At 46.0% G+C, this 19,529-nt stretch overlaps 1 protein-coding gene across 2 annotated transcripts in view; it reads left to right on the top strand.

Moving 5' to 3' along the window:
* Positions 1-444: 444 nt before the first annotated feature.
* The window catches only part of LOC138303678 (alpha-2-macroglobulin-like protein 1), a 400,879-nt gene continuing 381,794 nt past the window's right edge, over positions 445-19,529 (top strand). For both annotated transcript variants that reach the window (XM_069243004.1, XM_069243005.1), the window contains exons 1-3: positions 445-772; positions 11,256-11,439; positions 14,456-14,615. In XM_069243004.1, the coding sequence (XP_069099105.1) occupies positions 693-772; positions 11,256-11,439; positions 14,456-14,615 (424 nt within the window). In that variant the 5' untranslated portion in view covers positions 445-692. The remainder of the gene's footprint in view (positions 773-11,255; positions 11,440-14,455; positions 14,616-19,529) is intronic.

The raw sequence follows: 19,529 nt of genomic DNA on the forward strand, positions 1-19,529 counted from the left end.
TTTTATTTTAATTTTAAATAATGTTATTTACTCATGCATGTATATATTTGCCGGTGTGATCACGCTTTTTTGGGCCATGATATTCTTGTAAACAATATTTTGACATTGATATTATGGCACCACGCTATTTTGTGGTCCATACATGAAACACAACCCCCCAGGTTGGGCAGAAGGAGGCACGTTTGAGTAGCGTGAGATCTAGCCTGGAAGGATCGCGGGGGCGGCTGTCTGTCGGGGTTCGCGGTACCTTGACGGACATTGCTGTAGGGCGGAGATGGAAAACCCCATTGCTGTAGTCACACCCAGCACTTCAACAAAAGACCTGAGGCTTCATAAGGGCCCCCTGGGGCCAGAATGGTTTTCTGGTTCTACAGGGAGCGGCATTCGCTCTATTAATAGAAGAGAAGGCCACGGGTTGTCAATCACTGCCAGGGATGCTGAGGCAGGAACGGGGCGAGGCGCGGGGGCCGATGGAGGAATGCTGGTCGAGCGTGATATAAGGCTGGTTAGAGGAGACTAGGTGGAGTGATTTTGTGCGAAAAAAGAAGGCTGTTCAAGAGGGAAAGGCGAAGGAGGGAGCAGTAAAACGCAAAAAGAAAAGAACGAAAGAAGGAAGCCTGTTCCGGGGTCGAAGCCATTGCACGAGCCTTTCAAGCCGCTGAAGAGGGGCGCTCTCTGGCAGATCTGCCGACATGTGGGGGGTGGTGCCGCTAGGCAGCCTCCCGCTCCTCATGCTGACGTCGGTCCTGACGCATCCCCAACCGGGCGACCCGTAAGTGATCCCCGATGTTACTGTACCCCGCACCCCCACATTGGGGCGCACCATGACAAACTCTCAGGAATGGGGCGGGGTGAGCACGAAAACATTTGATACATGTCTTTATGGGGGACACAGGGCCTGATGTAGGGGTACGGTCCAGTGCTTGGAATGGAAAAATAGAAGTGCAGGTGCTCAGTACCAGAGTACCTGCTTGTTTCCTAGAAGTACCGGTACTCTCCAATGAACAGTATTACGTTTTTCTTGAGAAGTGGAGGTGCTCTCCCTCGCAAAATAAAAAAGTTCAAGGTACTCCCTACCGGACAAGACGGACCCATTTAAAGCACTGGGGCTACCTATGAGGTTGAGATGTAGGAACAGGTGTGCAAGAGAGAGAGATAGAGAGGGCCTCATTTATAAATATGCCGAAACTGCGTCGCTAAAAACGTATAAATCAGGCCCAGAGAGTGAAAGTTCACTTTGCACCGGCGTCTCTCAGAAGGTTGGAGCCAGGGCAGTTTAGGGTGACCACCTGGCATTGAAGCAAATTCTGGACAGGACTATAAAAAATTCAGGACAAAGGGTCAAAATTCAGGACAAAGGGTCAAAATTCAGGACAAAAATTCAAGAACAAACGTCAGTTTTACAGACACACTCAAGAGAGGCCATGCCTCACTATGTTGTCAGTGCATTTATTTACTCTTTTTTAACATAGCACTATTTATTCACTGTGGACCTTTTGTGATTGCCTCCTGGTATGCTACATTCAGGTGTCGCATTACGTCCTTGTTCAATAGTAAATTAATGCCCTTCATGGGAAGGCCATCACCCCTACCCAAATCTACCCGATCTTTCCTGAAGAGAAAGTAACAGCAACATTTTGATTATGTTTCTGAACATTTCAAAACCCCTGCCAAACAGTTTGGGAAACATTAAGGTAATTAACCTTATGCTAGTTTAAACAAATTGAACAAAAACATCTGGCTTACCCCAACCGCCCATGGACTTTCAACCTATTTTCTTTTTAAAGAGACAGGGCAGATGGTGTGGGTGACAGTCTCACACCTAATGACAGGATGATGATGTACCCATAACTTGTCTGTAGTCTCACTGCACTAGAGTGTATGTTTGGGACTACATGTATCTCAGAAATGGGAGCCCGGACTACCAATCAAAGATAATAAAAGAGTAGGATGAAATCAAGATCAAATGGGAGATCCATGGCAAGTAATTCAAAGGGTTGTTGCTAACAACTGGATAAATAAAGAAGAGAAGAACAAGGTGGGACAATTCCTAAAATCAGACAAGATGGGTCCACCAAGACTATTTGAAGGTATTGGGTACCTGGGGAGTTGTCTGCACACAGGAGCGAAACAGAAGGGGCACTGTCAAATGGTTGAACAATCAACACCCATCCACCTTGGCAAACTCTTCTGGTGCAATGGTTCGCTGTTAGTGCTTGTGAAGGGTGAGCAGGGGCCAGACCCCTTGCAAGGTTGTGCAAGGCAATCGCCCGCTTAGTCCATGTCTTTATATGGTTTTGAAATTGAGCAAAAGCCAAAATAGAGATCTGGGTTATCCCTAAGTGTCAAGTACACATAGAATCTTCAAAATATTTGGGATGTAAATTGCACAAACAAAATTTACAAATTTTAAAATGTAATTAGTGTTTCTTTAACATATGGCACTGTTTTCGCCTTCATACACAATTAGATCTCAGATTGAACTGGGAACCAGTTACCTTTTGATACCTAGTGATTAATATCTACCATTCTTACACTGATTTCCAGGATGAAAATCTCGGCAGAGCGAACGGTCCCTCCAAGCCCAGTTTGCTTTTTGGTCTTCTCTTCTGCTTTCTGTAGAGGCCATGTGGCACTAGCGAAGATGGTGTGCTACCCCAATGATAGTATTATTTTGCAAACCTTCCCCTGCTCGTCCTTCATTCCTTCTTCAGACAGGCCACACATCTGATTTGGTCGCTGCGGTGCCATCGGGAGCTCTTTCCACTCTAAAGCTAACTGTGACTACGGTGGTTTAGATCTTCTGGACTTAGAATGCTTTTATTCAGCTGCAGATGTCCAATGGGTGGCTCACTGGCTTTCTGCCCAACTCCCTGCATGAGATGGGGTTTACCAGTAAAGACTTTTAAGGAAGGCTTAATGCACTGCTCATCGTTTCCTACTGACCATTCTATGGATCACCATCCAGGGTTATCATGCATGGCTTTCTCTTGCCTTGCCAGAACCTGTAAACTCACTGACACGAAGAAACCCTATGCTCCTGCACTACCTTTGCTAAGCCTTCCCACTCGCACAGGATGGCTGTGCTCAGAGCAACTCCATCAGTGGCATGTTGCAGGTGTCTTAAAATTGGGGACTTTATTTCTGAACAGTGAGCTACTAAATTTCCAAACCCTTGTGGCAGACTACCATCTTCACCCTGGTCAACTCCTTACTTACAACCACCTTAAATAATCATTAAATGCCCTATTTCATGTCTGCTACCTAGCAATAACCCTACAAGAGGTGTGCCAGAAGCTCTGTACCATAGGAAATGGTGGCAAACTGATAGAATGGGTGTACAGACCTATCCTGCAACATGGAAACCACTCCAGGTCTTCTTGTCATACTACCTGGGTGATTGATGTAGCCAAACCTCTACAAGATATGGACTAAAATACTGGACTTTCCCCACAAAGTATCCCACAGCTGTCACTTTAAGTAAATTCATAGTGCTTCCTTGTGAATGCATTCTGCCCGTTGCTTGCCATTGGCCTTGTGGTTTGTAACTCACAATTTGTTGCTTTCAATTTGCTGGCTTTATTTGTTTTAGGCTATGCAGCTTGAATTCGTCCCTTCCCTTGCCAAAACCTTATTTACAGTATCCTGCCGAGTGCTCCCTTTCTGTAAACAGGCCTGTAAATCTTGTTCTTATCATATTTGCTGTGCATTCAAAGAACAAAGTCAAATGTCAGGCTCTGTCTTCGGTGGGAACTTAGGGGCATATTTATACTCTGTTTGTGCCGGAATTGCGTCGTTTTTTTTTACGCAAATCTGACGCAAAACGAACTCCATATTTATACTTTGGCGTTAGACCCGTCTAGCGCCAAAGATCTTGGAGTTTGCGTCATTTTTTAGCGTGGACACCTTCCTTGTGTTAATGATATGCAAGGTAGGCGTTCCCTTCTAAAAAATGACTCCGAGGCATGTACGCTGTATTTACACTCCCGGGCAAAAATGACGCCCGGGAGTGGGCGGGTAAAAAAAAATGACGTCCAGCCGCTTTAGCGTCATTTTTTAACACCTGGTCAGGGCAGGCGTTAAGGGACCTGTGGGCTCGGAAGGAGCCCAGAGGTGCCCTCCCATGCCCCCAGGGACACCCCCTGCCACCCTTGCCCACCCCAGGAGGACACCCAAGGATGGAGGGACCCATCCCAGGGAACTTAAGGTAAGTTCAGGTGAGTAATTTTTTTTTTTTTTTTTTGGCATAGGGGGGCCTGATTTGTGCCCCCCTACATGCCACTATGCCCAATGGCCATGCCCAGGGGACATATGTCCCCTGGGCATGGCCATTGGGCAAGGGGGCATGACTCCTGTCTTTGCTAAGACAGGAGTCATTTCAATGGGGGTTGGGAGTAAAAAAAAATGGCGCAAATCGGGTTGAGGGGTTGAGGCGAAAATTTTGCCTCAGCCTGATTTGCCCCATTTTTTTACGCCCAAGCTCCATTTTCCCCTACGCCGGCGCTGCCTGGTGTAAGTCATTTTTTTGGACGCACACCAGGCAGCTCCGCCGGCTAACGTCATTCCATAAATAAGGCGCCCGCATGGCGCTTTGGAATGGAGTTAGCCGGCGTTAAATTTTTTGACGCACAACTGCGTTGGCGCAGTTGTGCGCCAAAAAGTATAAATACGGCCCTTAGTGTTTACTTTCCTTTTTCTGACTTCAAAGTGAGAGGATTTATGCAACAATCTTGCTGGATACTGGGGTTAGGAAAGAGTTTTTTCTATCACATGACAACATTTAAATAGACTTCAGAATATATCAGAATTGCACCCTACTCTGTATCACTCCACTTTACGCCACTCCATGCCACTGTTCTCTTCTCCATTTGGAACCACTCCACATTATGCACTGCTCTCTATGCTACTTCACACTATGCCTCTCTACTCTACCCTGTACTACTCTACTCTAAGCCACCGCACTTTGCACCTCTCTACACCACTGCGCTCTGCTCGTCTGCACGCCATACCACTCCAGTCTAGGCAACACCAATCTAATCCACACAACTCCACTCTCTGCCACTCTGCAACGCTGCACTGTACGCCACTGCACTCTAAGCTAATACACTCTATGCTAATGCACTTTACTCTGTAACACTCAACTCTATGCCCCTGCACTCTACATCAATACACTGTACATCATTCTAATCTACTCTGCACCTCTGCACTCTATGCCATGGGACTCTACACTACTTTACTCTATGCCATCACACTCTATGCCACTTTATGCAACTCCACTCCAACCTGCACTTCTCCACTCTAAGCCACCTCACTCTACTGTGAAATAATCTACTTTATGCCACTGCACTCTGTGCCACTGCATTCTATGCCACTGCACTCTACCCTGCACCTCTCCACTCTATGCAACTGCACTCTACTCTTTAACAATCTATTCTACGCCACTGTACTCTATACCACTCTGCCCACTGCACTCTAGTTTAATGCACTCTACACCACTGCAAGCTGACACTCTGCAACACTGCTCTGGCCGCCACTATACTCTACACCACTCTGCTCTGTACTACTGCATCCTGCACAAATATACTCTATTCCACTGCATTCTATGCCACTCTACTCTGCCCAATGCCACTCTATGCAACTGCACTCTACACCAATGCTCTCTAAACAACTGCACTGTCCTTTACTCTGCACCACTGTACTCTATGCCACTGTTCTCTGTACCACTCTACACCACTGCACTGACACTCTACTCTGTAACTCTACACCACTCTACTCTATGCCACTGCACTCTAGGCACTATACTCTACTCTACACCACTCTACAATACTCCACTCTGCACTACTCTACACCACTACACTCTATGCCACATGAGTCTACTCTGCACTCTAGGACACTGCACCACTCTGCATTACTGCACTCTCTGCTACTCTATTGTATGCCACTCTACTCCACTGCACTCTATGTAACTCTATCCCATGCCACTCTATGCCACTGCACTCTGCGCCAATGCACTCTAAACCACTGCCCTCTACTCTGTACCACTGTACTCTACGCCACTGCTCTGTGCCACTCTACTCCACTCTACATCACTGCACTGACACTCTACTCTGCAGTGTTGCACTCTCCACCACCGTACTATACACCAATGTACTATGTACTACTGCATTATATGCCACTGCACTCTATGCCACTCTACTCTGCATCACTCCACTGTAAAGCACTTTTCCCCACTCTGCACCACTCTACACTACACTACACCACTGCATTCCCTGCAATGTGAGTCTACTCTGCAATCTATGCCACTGCACCACTCTACACTACTGCTCTCTCTGCTACTCTACTGTATGCCACTCTACTCCACTGCACTCTATGCCACTCTACTCTGTCCCATGCCACTCCATGCCACTGCACTCTACGCTAAGGCACTCTAAACAACTGCACTGTACCCCACTGCACTGTACTTTGCACCACTGGGCTCTACGCCACTGCTCCTGTGCTACTCTACTCCACTCCACTCCACACCACTATGCCACTAGCTTTAAGCCATGCTGAACAGCAGCTACTCTGGTGTATAACAGGGCTAATGGCTAAAACACATTAGCAAAGTCAATAACTCTTTCGTAGATGAGACCTATTGGCTTTGCCAATGTTTGTTAGTACTATGAGGTACCGAGGTACCTGAAAGAACTGTGAAAAATACAATTACATCATAATAAAGGCTGCTACAAAATGCACAAATACATTTCGGTTAAATTAAAAAAAAGTGCTTCTCAACTACAGATTTGAATAATATACAGTTTATACCTAGGATAAAAAAAAATTATAACACTCCATTAAAACCACACACTCCACAGCTCACCTTGGAACACCATTACAATACCTCTCTGAAAGAAATATCTTTGCCACCAGAAAACTTCAAGTGACTCCTTTTAGTAAAGTCAATGCAGGTTTTCAAGTCCCTTTGTATTTGCAGATTTACCAGTTGCCCACATTTGCATTTCTTTAGGGAAGGAGACCCCCTGGCAAGAAGGCCTTTTCTTATCTGTCTGCCCCTCCCCCCCTCAGAGCACAGGAGACCCCCTGCCTTCAGCCCAGATGGGGAAACTCCTCTGCCAGTAATTTTGCCCTGCCTCCGTTGCCCTTAAGGTGAAAGGCTAAAATTACGGACAAATGCCGTCCGTTAAAGCTTTCATCACGGACAACGGGCAGCAGGGCGAAATTACGGACAGTCCGTGAAATTTACGGACGGGTGGTCACCCTATTGCCCGCTTTGCCCATATCATGTCTGTGTGACCAGGCTATGCTACCTTTTCAGTTCTTTGAAGGTGTCATCGTCACTGCTCCTTAAAGGTGCCTAGAAGTGGAGAGCGCTTGGAAAGGTTTCACACATTCACTCACGTCATGCCATGCTATTCTATGCAGTTTAGGCTAATGCTTGGTAACCCACGTCCCGTTGGTATGATATAGGCCGGATGACGTGCTATAAAAATACAGTACATAGTGTCAGGATATGAAGCGTGTGCTTTGCATGTTGTTTCACGGTATGATAATATGTTATCTCTGCTATGCTCTATCCCCCGTTACTTCCCATGGCTGACAGGCTTGCTGTGCAGGGTTATAAGCTGTGCCATGCTGTGTTATGCTGTTACGTATGGTATCCTACGTCACCTTACGCTTCATTTGTCATGTCATAGAAGCCAGCATTGGTCTGCCTTACACTTTGGAAGTTGTTATGCATATATGTACAGAAAAGCTGTCTCATGCTATATATTCCATCGTATTCCCTCTGCACGTGGTAACTGACTTTGCAGCACAGAGTTCTTTATTTCCGTTGCTATGGGAACCTAACATGCTGTGCTGTGTTATGCTCTGCTACTCTACATTAGCTCTCCTGTGTTATGCTTCACCATTCATGGTATGGCCCTTGCACCAAGAGACCACCTAGCAGTGTCGGGTATGTGATACACATCCTTATAACTCACATGTAATTATACAGTATGCTGTAATGCCAAGTTCTTCCGTTTTATTTTATGCTTAGCCAGTGCTTATTTTGTGCTCGTTGTTTCCGCCTAATATGAAGTGGAACCACTTTCTGGAAGTCAGAATGATACAACAAATAGGTTAAAAGCATGAGATGGGAGAATATTACTATTCTGGGTGGAGCTAAAACACACTATGGGCAGATTTACAAACCCTAGCGCCGCCATGACTCCGCCTTAGCGTCTTTTTTCATGACTCTAAGGCGGTGTTGAGGTGGGCATTACCCCACAAAATATTTACAAAGTGGCGCTATGCATACATTGCTCCACTTTGTAACCTCTTGCGCTACATTATGCCTGAGTCAGGCATAATGTATGCAAGGGGGGCGTTCCCACTCAGGGCAGGCGTTAAAGTGAAGCACCCATTATAATCTATGGGCCTCCCTGTGCTTTGCTGCATTAGCATCAACATTTTTGACGCTAGTGCAGCAAAGCGCCACAACAGAGCCAAAAACTTTGAAGCTGTTGTGGTAGCGACCGTCATGGTGCGCTGTAGTGTAAATATCGCACACCATGGTGTTGTTTGGGGGTGCAAAAGGGATGTAAGAAAAGTGGTGGATTGGGACCAATTAACCACTTTCTTGGAAAGCTGCCCCTATATATCTATTTCTTTAGGAATTGGTAACATCAGGTCACAGAGTGTTGCGTTGTCAAAGCAGACACACATAGACCCAAATGTGTGCATTTGATTAGCTGTTGCTAAGGTGGTGATAGGAGGTTGCTGATAGTGGGAAATGCCTATGGACTGAGACAGGCGTTACTGTGAAGGTAACTTTGTTTCATCCTTACATCTTGCTGCTTCCCAATCTCATCCTCTGGGCAGGGCCATGTGTTGTGTTACACTGTGGTGTCATTCACTTACGCTGCAAGCCCCTGATGAGGTGCAGAAGAAGCAGATAGCATACTACCTACTACCCGTGAGTGCTACATTCCCTAAAGATCTCCCACTGGGCTCATGTGGCATAACGACCACCGGCCTATAAGCCCTACTACCTTTAGGGGCCCCACAACAACGGATCAAAATTATATTGATTTGATCTTGAAAGAAAATTGCAACCAAGCTTTCTTAAATTGTTTCCAAAAGATAGAAAAAAATGAATCAACTCAAAGAGTTTTTAGACCCAGAAAGTTGTCGCCTGAAATTGTTGGTTGGTAAAAAATTTTTAAAAAAATTAGGAGATAATTTGTGAGGGAGGCCTGGGCCCCAAAATTTGGTCTGCCTAGCGGCCCCCACAGGATGTAACAGGCACCACGCATACACACGTTTCCAGGGACCATCCATAAGTGTTGAACAGTGTTCATCAGCGTGGAAATGGTAAAAAATCAAGAGAGAAAGAATCAGTGTAGGAGGAATCATTTCAGGTTACAGAAAAGGAGATGGAGAGGATGGGGCAGAGGCAGGATCTAAGAAAAAGTTGAGGGGACGAAAAAAAGAGCAGGGGTTCCAGCTCAAGGCTGTACCTGACCAGGACGTCAGTGCCAGGAATATGAGAATTAAGGGCATATTTACAAGCCTCTAGTGCCACCTTGCGCCACGTTAGCGTAATGTTTTGTAGGCCAAAGGCGCGTTAAGGAGGCCTTTCTCCCGCGCCGGGTTACAAAGTGGCACAAGGCTTTGTAAACCCTTGCGCCACATTATCAATAGTGCAGCAGGGCCAGTGTCCCCAGGGTCCAAGCGTTGTAAGGGACCCAATGCACCTAGATCATGGATATGGTTTACTGTAATGGAAGGGGTGCCATGGCACCGTTGCTGTGCCACTGCATAGGCAAGCAGATCTTGGCTCTTTGTGGTAAAACCATTTAGTATTGTTGCACAGAACCTTCTTTAATTGCATTTTCTAAAGTTCATCACGTTCTCCCTTGTGATTTTTTAAAGAAATTACACAATTTGAAAAAGCTGCAACATCACAGCTTTGTACTCCCTCACCATGGGGGTGATTCTAGAGCAGCTGAGAACTAAACATGGAGGAGAAAACACAGCATTGGCAGCTTATGCCAAGTCAGAAGGTGGAAGCCAGAGAGCCTCCTGGCCAAACATTAAACAGCTCGGGGAAGAGGCCTTAAGAGTAGGTAATGGCAGATTGCATTTGGTGAAGGCCATGCAGCTGCCCTGCATACGTTTCACACAGAGACATGCCAAGAGAATGCCATCAATGGGGTCCTATGCCCTTTTTCCAAGCTATGCGTAATAAAACATGATGCATGACCATCCTTATCTGATAATGGTGAACTCAGCAGCTGCTCCCCCACGTTATAGGCACCAAAGTTCACAAAAAAACAGGACAGGACTGACAAATGCAGATCCCTGATCCAGGGCAGATGTAGCTGCCATCCACAGCCTGCTATGTATCATCAGCAAGGGAGGCACAGAAACAGGGAGAAAATGTCTCATTGCGAAGAAGTTAGGAGATGAGAGCATCTGAAAATATTGTACTCATAAGATTTGGGTGACATACTTTACAAAGCCTTCTCCTATGAACAGCTCAAAAGAGCAGAGTTGAGTAATTGAACAGACTAAAGAGGGGTCTCTGTGACCAGAGGGGCTTGGTATGGAGGCAGGATTGAGAGCCTGAGACCTTACCTTGAATCCTGCTAGTAGGTGAGTAAATATGTCCATTGTGTCCATCCTAGATTGGCCAAGATGCGTGCAGCCTGCTCCTTCTCTCCCTTTCGCCTTTCCCACCATCTGTCTACTTGCCTTTCATCTTCTGTCCAGTTTACATTCCCTTCCTCTCTTCTTTCAAAGTTCACTCCCTCTCCCCCTCTGTTTTTATTCTTGCTCTTTTATAATCTCCTGATATCACTTTTCCTTCTGTTCCATACTCTCTTTTCTCCTTCAATCATTCCTTGCTACTTCTTCTCCACTTGCGGTCCCCCATCTCTCTCTCTTCATTTGCCTTTTTCTAATACTTAACACTCACTCTCCCCTTCAAACTCATTCTCTTTCTCTTTCACGCTCCCTCTTTTTCTCTGGGTCTCTGTCCATATATTTTTATTTTATTCTTCCATTACGTTCCCTATGCATTTTTCTGAACTTTCCTCATCCCAGTCTCTAAAAATAGTTTCCCTGGCTTTCAAATTCCCTGTAAACCTCTGTTTCCACACATGTTGGCTCCCATGGTCACTGGCTCATCTATTCCAAACCATGAAGGTCACTCTTGATCTGGAAGGAAAACACCTTTAGGACTGCTTGCCTCTCTCTGTCTCCCTCCACAGGAAGTACTTACTGCTCGTCCCTGCTGCCCTCAACTACCCTTCCTCACAGGCGGTGTGTCTGCAGGTCAGAGATGTCCACTGGCCCATTAAGCTGTCCGTTCAACTGAATACAAGGCGCGGCAAGTACAGGCTGCTCAGTACTGAGGTCAAACCAGGCAAGCAGCTAGGCTGCACCAGATTCACGGTGAGTGGTGGGGAGCGAGGAGCCCGGAAAAGGTACTTCTTTGGGATTCTTTTTGCTATACAGAGAAAAACCCTAAAGACTCATCAGTACAACACCTTAGGGCTCAAGGGAGGTTTGATAGCCTACCGGACATTTTGGGTGACTGCTGTGGAGGGGATTCAAGAAGATTGCAGGACCAGATTCTTGACGTGACGTGGGAGTTTCAGGTTGATGAGTAGGCTGTAGTTAGCAGATGGTAAGCTTGTCCTGGTGCTTAGTGAGAAATTGTTTTGTGGTATGTAGGAGAGGTTTTGTGCAGGACTGTGTTTGGTAGACAGACAGCCTTGTGTTGGCGAAGGAATATGGGCACCCATCTAGGGAGTTTAAATGCTGCAAATGTAGGAAAATGAATTGCCTCGTAAATGGGAGAGAGTATGTGCTCTTGCAGGCTAGCTGTGAGGCTGATGCAGTAGCTGACATTGCTCATAACTTGAGTGTTGCTTAGGTCTTTGGATGAGTGGAATGGGAGGTGAGGGAAGATCTTCCATAAATTAATTGCTTGTTATCTGCAGCTTTGGATGTAGTGCTTAAGAAGGTTTAAGGACTCATGTGAAGACCAAGCAAGCTTTCTTGGTTTTTGCAGCAGAGTGGAATGATTAAGAGTGCCCCACTGGGAGTGAATGAGGTCAGAGAGGGAATTGTGGTAGTGAAGGTGGAGTAAATAATAGTTCAGTTTTTGAGGAATATAGTGTAATCAAGCCACCCAATCATGTCTAGCAGGTAGACAGATACAGATGCAAGACTGGAGTTAAGGGAAGAAAGGTGCTAATGTAAAAAGATATCTGAGTATCATTCAGGAAAAGGTGACAGGAAAAGAACATATTTTGCTACCTGAAGAATTAATGTGCAGGAATTAGACACCTAGGCCTCAAAAGGAGCCCCACAGCGACATCAATAGTTGAAGGAGTGGCGAGGGCGAACAACACTGGGAGGCTGAGAAGGCTTGAATGAAGATGTCGGAATAGAGCTAATGGAGTGCACGTCCTGTGGTGCCTCGGATATGAAGTATTACAAGGAGGATGGGGTAGTTAAAAGCTGAAGAGGGATCTAGTACAACAGGGATAGTGGACCCAGGTTATGGTCTGCATAGAGTCCAAGTATATACCTGCATGGTCCTATAGGACGTTAGTCTACTTACTTTCATCTTATACCTATGTTATACACCAGTGTTGGTACAATGATATGCATTTTTTCTTTATATGTATATGTGTTACAGCCTTGAAAAAGTATTTTGACGAAACACGTGTCGGCTGTATTTTCATTTGAAGGATGTCTTGTGCACATGGAACACTTGTGGTCTAAACCAGAGATGTACAAATAAACCAATGAATTAAATTTTCCTTGATGAACTATACTGCAGTGCTATACGATTTTTTACAACAATATAAAGGACTGACGTATGGACATTTTGGTGGTGTGCTGCGATACATCATGTTATGAGAAATGGTCTGCATAGGTAATGAACTTCTACACAAGGGTAAGGGCAGTTTCATGGACTTTAGCATCAATAGGCACCCAATTGCTTGGCTGGTGACCAATCAACAGGGTGTGTTTGGGTACTGTGTGACCTGGTTGAACATAAGATGCTGCAGGGTTTTTGAAAAGAACAATAGATAAGGACGTAGCTAGAGGGAGAGAAGGTGGTCTGCAATTGAGTTTTTGAGAACTCCCACAACCACCATTTTGAAACATTGGAGGGTAAGAGGTGGAAAGCAGAGAGTGCTTTGCTGGTGAGGCCAGGCAGGAGAGAACTCTGGAGAGGGTAGCTTGATTGTTGGGTCTGAAAGGGTTCTGCGCTGTGCAATGGAGCCTATTATTTTGTGTATACGAAAGGGTGCAAGAAGAGGTGCAGGAGTGAGGAAACAACCTGGCCATGTGAAAGGCAGCTAGAGGAAAAAAGCAGAGGGAGCAGACACAGAGCCTCATTACGAGGCTGGCGGTCACAAGGCTGCCAGCCTCGCGGTGGTGGTCGGACCACTGCGGCTGTCCAACCGCCACATTACAAGTTTGGCAGTCAGACCGACATCCGACCGCCGTCTCAGCCAGGATTCTAGATTCTGATAGGGTGACAGCAGTCTTGGTTGCCTTCAGCCTGGGCGGCGCTGAACTCAGCACCGCCCTGATGATTACAACCTTGTTCTCTGCCAGCCTTTTAATGGCAGTTCCACTGCAGTGAAAAGGCTGGGGGCCACAGGGCCCCCTCTGCATAGCACCACCAGAATGGGCACTGTCTGCTTTGCAGACAGTGCCCATTCTGAGGGTGCAGGAAGGCCCCCTCTGTGCTACGAGATAGCTCTCTACTTGGACGGCCCCCCTCTGTGCTACGAGATATCCCTCGCCTCCTCTAAAGGAGCCGAGGGATATCTCGTAGCACTTGGGAACCGTCTATTTCAAGGTTTCTGCCAGTCAGCCAGTCAGCCAGGTCCTCCCAGCAAATTTGACAGTCCTGGGTTGGGACTGCCAAACTCGTAATGAGCTCCATAGTGAGGGGGCTTGTGCGAGTGGGAAAAACTGTGGGCCAACAAGTAAGTGTCAAAGGCAATGTGGAGAAGCAAGAGTCTGATGTGTCAGTGTGAGGGGAGAGCTAATAGGTGTTGAGAATTCCAACAATGTGAAGTGATAGATTTTTGAAAGTTTGTTGCTTTGGTGTTATCGAGTGCTGCTGCGAATACTTTGAGGGCTACCATATGGCTTTCTCAAACACTCATTATACCCTCATGTGCTAAGGTGTAAAGAGTAAAGATAGGTTTTAACTACCACTTGCACATATTATTGACAGTGGAATGATGAACTGCTCAGGGTTCCCTGTTGGGAATAGTCACTCCACACAATGGATAACAGTCACACACCTCTGAAAAATTTCCTGTGAATGGTCCACAGATCTATCTGTGCTTTCAGTGTTTTGCCACCATGTGCCCCACTAACCTCAGGCCATGTGCACTCTTGAGTTCACCCTTGTCATTCTTCCCTTGAGCAGGTACCAGAACCATTGGGAGCGGAAGAAGTTGCCACCGTCCTGGTTCAGGGAGACCAGGGGATCCAACCTTTTGAGGAGAGTAAAACTGTTCTGATCCAGAGAAGGCAGAAAGGAACCTTCCTGCAGACTGACAAACCCGTCTACAAGGCTGGACAGTCAGGTGAGTGCATCCGACAGACAGTAATGATTCTTTATAATTAAACTCCAGTGTTGCCAGTGGTCAGTGTGTTCCCATCACTCCATTCCTGACCTCCATGCTGCGTCCACAGTTGTCATACAGTAAACTAATTTCCTCAAAATTATCTAAATTATTGTGGTAAAAATAAACTAGTAACCATTCCCAAATTTCAGGGGGAATAATGCCTTGCCTTTTAAATCACTTTGACATGCTTTTTCTAATTAATGTTGGACAAGCATCAACACGGAGTGGCCTTCTTGTACAAAGTAAACAATAGACCTGGGGGCGGTCTCTGCAGTGGCGGAGGGCATCACCCCCGTGGCTGAGCCAGCAGATGAAAAATAAAACAATAGCCTGCTATTGTTTTTATTTTTCAGCATTTTTCTTCTGCTGGCTCAGGCAGCAGGTGTAGCGAGGGGTGGGCTGGACTACCGGAGGTGGGAGGGCGGAGGAGGGGAGAGTGCACTAAGTGCGCATGTGTGTTTGGCCGGGTGTCTGAAGCCGGACAAACACACATGCTCACTTAGGTTTCTCCAACTACGGGCTGCAGAAACAGCACAGACCCGATGCTTTTTTCTGAGCAGCAGTGACTGCCGCTCAGACCAATCCTGACTCTGCTTGCATGCTATGTTTAGCATGTAAGCAGTGCCAGGATTGCTGGGGAGCCTGTGCTGGTATCCCAGAAAATGCTGGGAGTAGACAATCAATAACATTAGTATAAATCTTGGTGCAATTAATAAATAAACACTTCCTAAAATACAGCATTCAGTACACCCAAAATCTTATTTAGCAGATGGAATGTAACAGGAAAGACATCAGCCTCTATGTGCACAGCGGCGTCATAATTTCCATGTTTCAATCTACTGGCCCTCTTTATTGTTTCCTAGTGATATCACACCTTCAACACCAGTGGAGCAATTCCACATAGTTTGTTTGCTACCGCATTAGAGCACTAGACTCTGCAGGATTAGGGATTACCCCAAAATGTATTGCCACCCAAGATTGAGGGTGGCTCTTGCTGCCTTACCATGTGGCAGTTTGTGATAGTTTGAGGGTACAGGCCTCTTTACTTACACCTGTAGGTGGGTAGTGTACTGACTTTCTCTATTTAGCCTTCCTACAGGGGTACCTCCACTTTTCCCTGTTTGTATACTATGGGGCATATTTATGAGAGGCTTGCACTGCCGCAGTGTCACTTTTTTTAATGCTCAGGCGGGACAGGCCTCTCAAACATATCTATGAGGCCACACAAAGCCACTTAGTGTGGCTTTGAATGATCTCATAGATATGGAGTAAGACGAAGCAGCACAAGTTGCTGCGTTGCCTCGCACTGCGCAAGGGAGGCGTGCCATGGGCGTTGAAGTGGGTTTTCCCACTGAACACCCATGTATTTTGACACTGCCCCAGACTTACTTAATCATGTAAACTTGGGGCAGCGCCCAAAGCAGGCATAGGGAGGGGAAATATTCTTATTTCTCTTCGTTTTTTCCTCTTTCCATGTGTGCTGTATTCTGCAGCACACATAGAAAGAGGACAACACCTCTCTGGATTGTTTTTTTCTGCAGATAGTTTCCTCTTCCTGAGCAAAAACAATTCTGTATGCCGCACGGACACCCTTGCACCATTGTGCAAGGGTGCCTGCTTTGGCGCTAGGCAGCAATGTGTGCACTAGCGCAAACGGAAAGGACAGCAATGCATTGTATTTCATAAATACGGTGCATTCCTGCCACTTCACATTGGCATAGGACAGCGCAGTAAGAAGACTTGCAACGCTGCCCTGCACCAATTCCCTGTAAGTAAGGGCCTATGTGTTTGTGTTACTTAGTGTATCGATGGCGCGCATATGCTGTGTAAATGTTGACATCTGTAAGGAACTTAGGGCCAGATTTACAAGGCCCTAGCACATCCTTGCGCCGCATTAGCATCATTTTTTATGCTAATGTGGCTCAAAGACGCTTTTTGCCACGCCATCTTAACAAAGTGGCGCAATGCATGCATTGCGCCACTTTGTGACCCCTTGCGCCACATTATGCCTGCGTCAGGCATAATATATGCAAGGGGGATGCCGGCGTTGGGAGGTCAGCAAAAATGGCACAGTGAAATCTACAAGATTTCACTGCGCCATTTTTGGTGTCATTTTTAATGCCTGCTCAATGCAGGCATTAAAGTGACACCCCCATTGCAATCAATGGGCCTCCTTGCACTTTGCTGCACTAGCATCAACATTATTGATGCTAGTGCAGCACAGAGCCACAATAGCGTCAACAATTTGGATGCTATTGTCCTAACCTGCGCCATGGTGCGCTGTGCTGTAAATATGGCACAATCATGGTGTCGTTAGGGACTCGCAAGAAAAGTGGCGCATCGGGACCAATGCGCCACTTACTTGTAAATCTGGCCCTATGACTGTTGCACAAGGTAGTGGTCCCCAATGTTAGGGAAAGGTCTACCTGGCTTCTCTTGTCTTTGGATCCTATCTGACTTAGGGGTTGAAATCCACATTCTGACTGAATCTGTCCATAATGAGACCTGTGTGATTGCCTTGTCCAGCACACAGTCTGTTCTGCCTGGCATGTATTGCTTTCAAGTAGTCATGATGTATGGGATGTATGTATGGTTTTGATCTCACAATCCACATCCCCTTTACTGTTGGCTTCTTTCTCCAGTTTAGATTGCACACTAAGTTGATTGCTGCTCAGCATGCCCGTAGACTTTGAATTCGAAGGGGCATAACTTCGTGCTGGGTGCCAAAGGGCACCCCTGTTTCCTGCCAAGAACAGTTGCTTGTTGAGTTGGACGCTAGTCACCTCAACTCCTCAACACTTTTTGTAACATAGCAAAGTAGACAAAAGTATGTCGCGTTCTTACTGGTTCTACACAGAGGTGGACCGTGAAACTACAGGGGGGCCTTCCAAACAAACAAGAGGTGGCCAGCCGGGCGGCCAGGCTAGGCCAATAATTAGGGCAACTCTAGGATCACTGAGGAGGACCAAACTGAACAAGAAGAATGCTGCAGGACACCAGAGCAGCAGAAAAGATGAGCTAATAATACTCAAAATAGAGGGACAAACCTGTCATTCAGCTCTGAAACAAAGACCAAGACAAAGCAGGTTTAGCTGCAGGGGCAGTTTGTTTGATTTATGCCACCTAGGGGCATATTTACAAGAAAGTGGCGCATCGGTCCCGATGCACCTGTTTTCTTGCGTCACCCCTGCATCAGCTAAGGACACCATGGTTGCCTCGTATTTGCAATTCGGAGCGCCATGGCAGTCGTTAGGACAATAGCGTCAAAATTCCTATTGTGGCGCTTTGCTGCAGCAAAGCAGAGGGAGGCCCATTGATTAAAACTGGGTGAGTCATTTAAACGCCTGCTCTGAGCAGCCATTAAAAATTATGGAAAAAAATGGCGTAGCGAAATGTTGTAAATTTCAGTGTGCCATTTTTTCAGGCCTGTCTGCAACGGAATCCCCTTGCATACATTATACCTGACGCAGGCCCAATGTGGCGCAAGGGTTTACAAAGTGGCGCAATGCAAGCATTGCGCCACTTTGTAAATACAACGTGGGAGAAAGGCCTCCTTAACGCTGCCTTAGTGTCATAAAAAATCATGCTAAGGCAGCGCAAGATGGCGCTAGGGACTTGAAATATGCCCCCAAGGCTTTCAGTCCAAAGGACCCCCGGAAATTCCAGTGGGGCAGGTACCTTTTACAAGATATACGGCCTGATTCACAAATGTAACCTCACAAAGGTAAGCTAAACCTTCCCAGTTATTTGCACTTTTGTGTAATTGCTACTTTTTGCCTATTCGCAAAATCTGTGCGTAAATTTACTCCAAAAGTGTAATTTAAACCCAGATTTTGTGAATCGCCAAAAGTAGTAAACTTACTCAGAAGTATAAATTACTCAAAAGATTATAGTCTCCAGGCACATCAATTTGTTCTGAGAAATGTAAGTTACACTTTTGGAATACCAACTCAAGCATTCAACCCCTCAATGTGCACTACAACATTCACCACCCCACCCAATGCACTCTAAAAGTGTCCTCAGAGGAACTGTGAAACAGTATGCTGCTGGTGGCTTTTTTGGCCTGCTTTGTGGCCAGGCGAGCTGGTTTCTACTGTTGATTTTCATGATACTAAAACAAACATTGCCTGCAGCAAACTCGAAATCTATGCAATCTTCCATGCCGTGCAAAAAAACGTGTACAGCACGTAATACAAGTTAAAAACTGTCCTCATTTGCAAACATGGTGCACTCTTTTAGCGATCTAATTCACTAATGGGGCCCACTTTTATTTTGCTGCTGGGCATATTTTCTCATCCGCTTTGCTTAATCTTGCATTCCTTAAGAATGTTAACTATTCCCAGGATGTCTGTTTCTGTGTTTCCTTTCACAGCATATTACTTTTGTGTGGTCACGTCCAGGTATTTACAACAGGCAACAGTTGCTGGCTTTAGAGTTGAGGCTGAAGGCTGTAGGCTTTCTCACTGTGCCCCTCTGTGGGTCATAAAGGTGTTCAGAATAAATGACCATTCAATACGTGGCCTCTCTGCAGAGCACACTGAGCAACCATCACGCATTCCAGTTGCAGTTGTGATTCTCTGCAAATGTGTGTGAAGTCGGTACTCACTGGTGAAAATATTGACAAGGTGATAGTAAAAGAATTTATAGTTTTCACTCATTTGTCTTAAACAGTTAACAATCATGGACAACACCAATATTCCTGGCTGTTTTTAGGTGTGTCAGTTGTTGTGTTACATTTCTGGATTCAGTCACAGAAAGCACAGATGTAACACCATGGAAATCACAGAAATTTAGATAACGGGTTTAAGGTACGCTGTTCATTACATAGACCACAAGTCCTTTAGAGACCCACCAGGTTTTCATCCCACTTAG

The sequence above is a fragment of the Pleurodeles waltl genome, chromosome 7 (genome assembly GCF_031143425.1).
Source record: "Pleurodeles waltl isolate 20211129_DDA chromosome 7, aPleWal1.hap1.20221129, whole genome shotgun sequence".
NCBI classification, from domain to species: Eukaryota; Metazoa; Chordata; class Amphibia; order Caudata; family Salamandridae; genus Pleurodeles; species Pleurodeles waltl.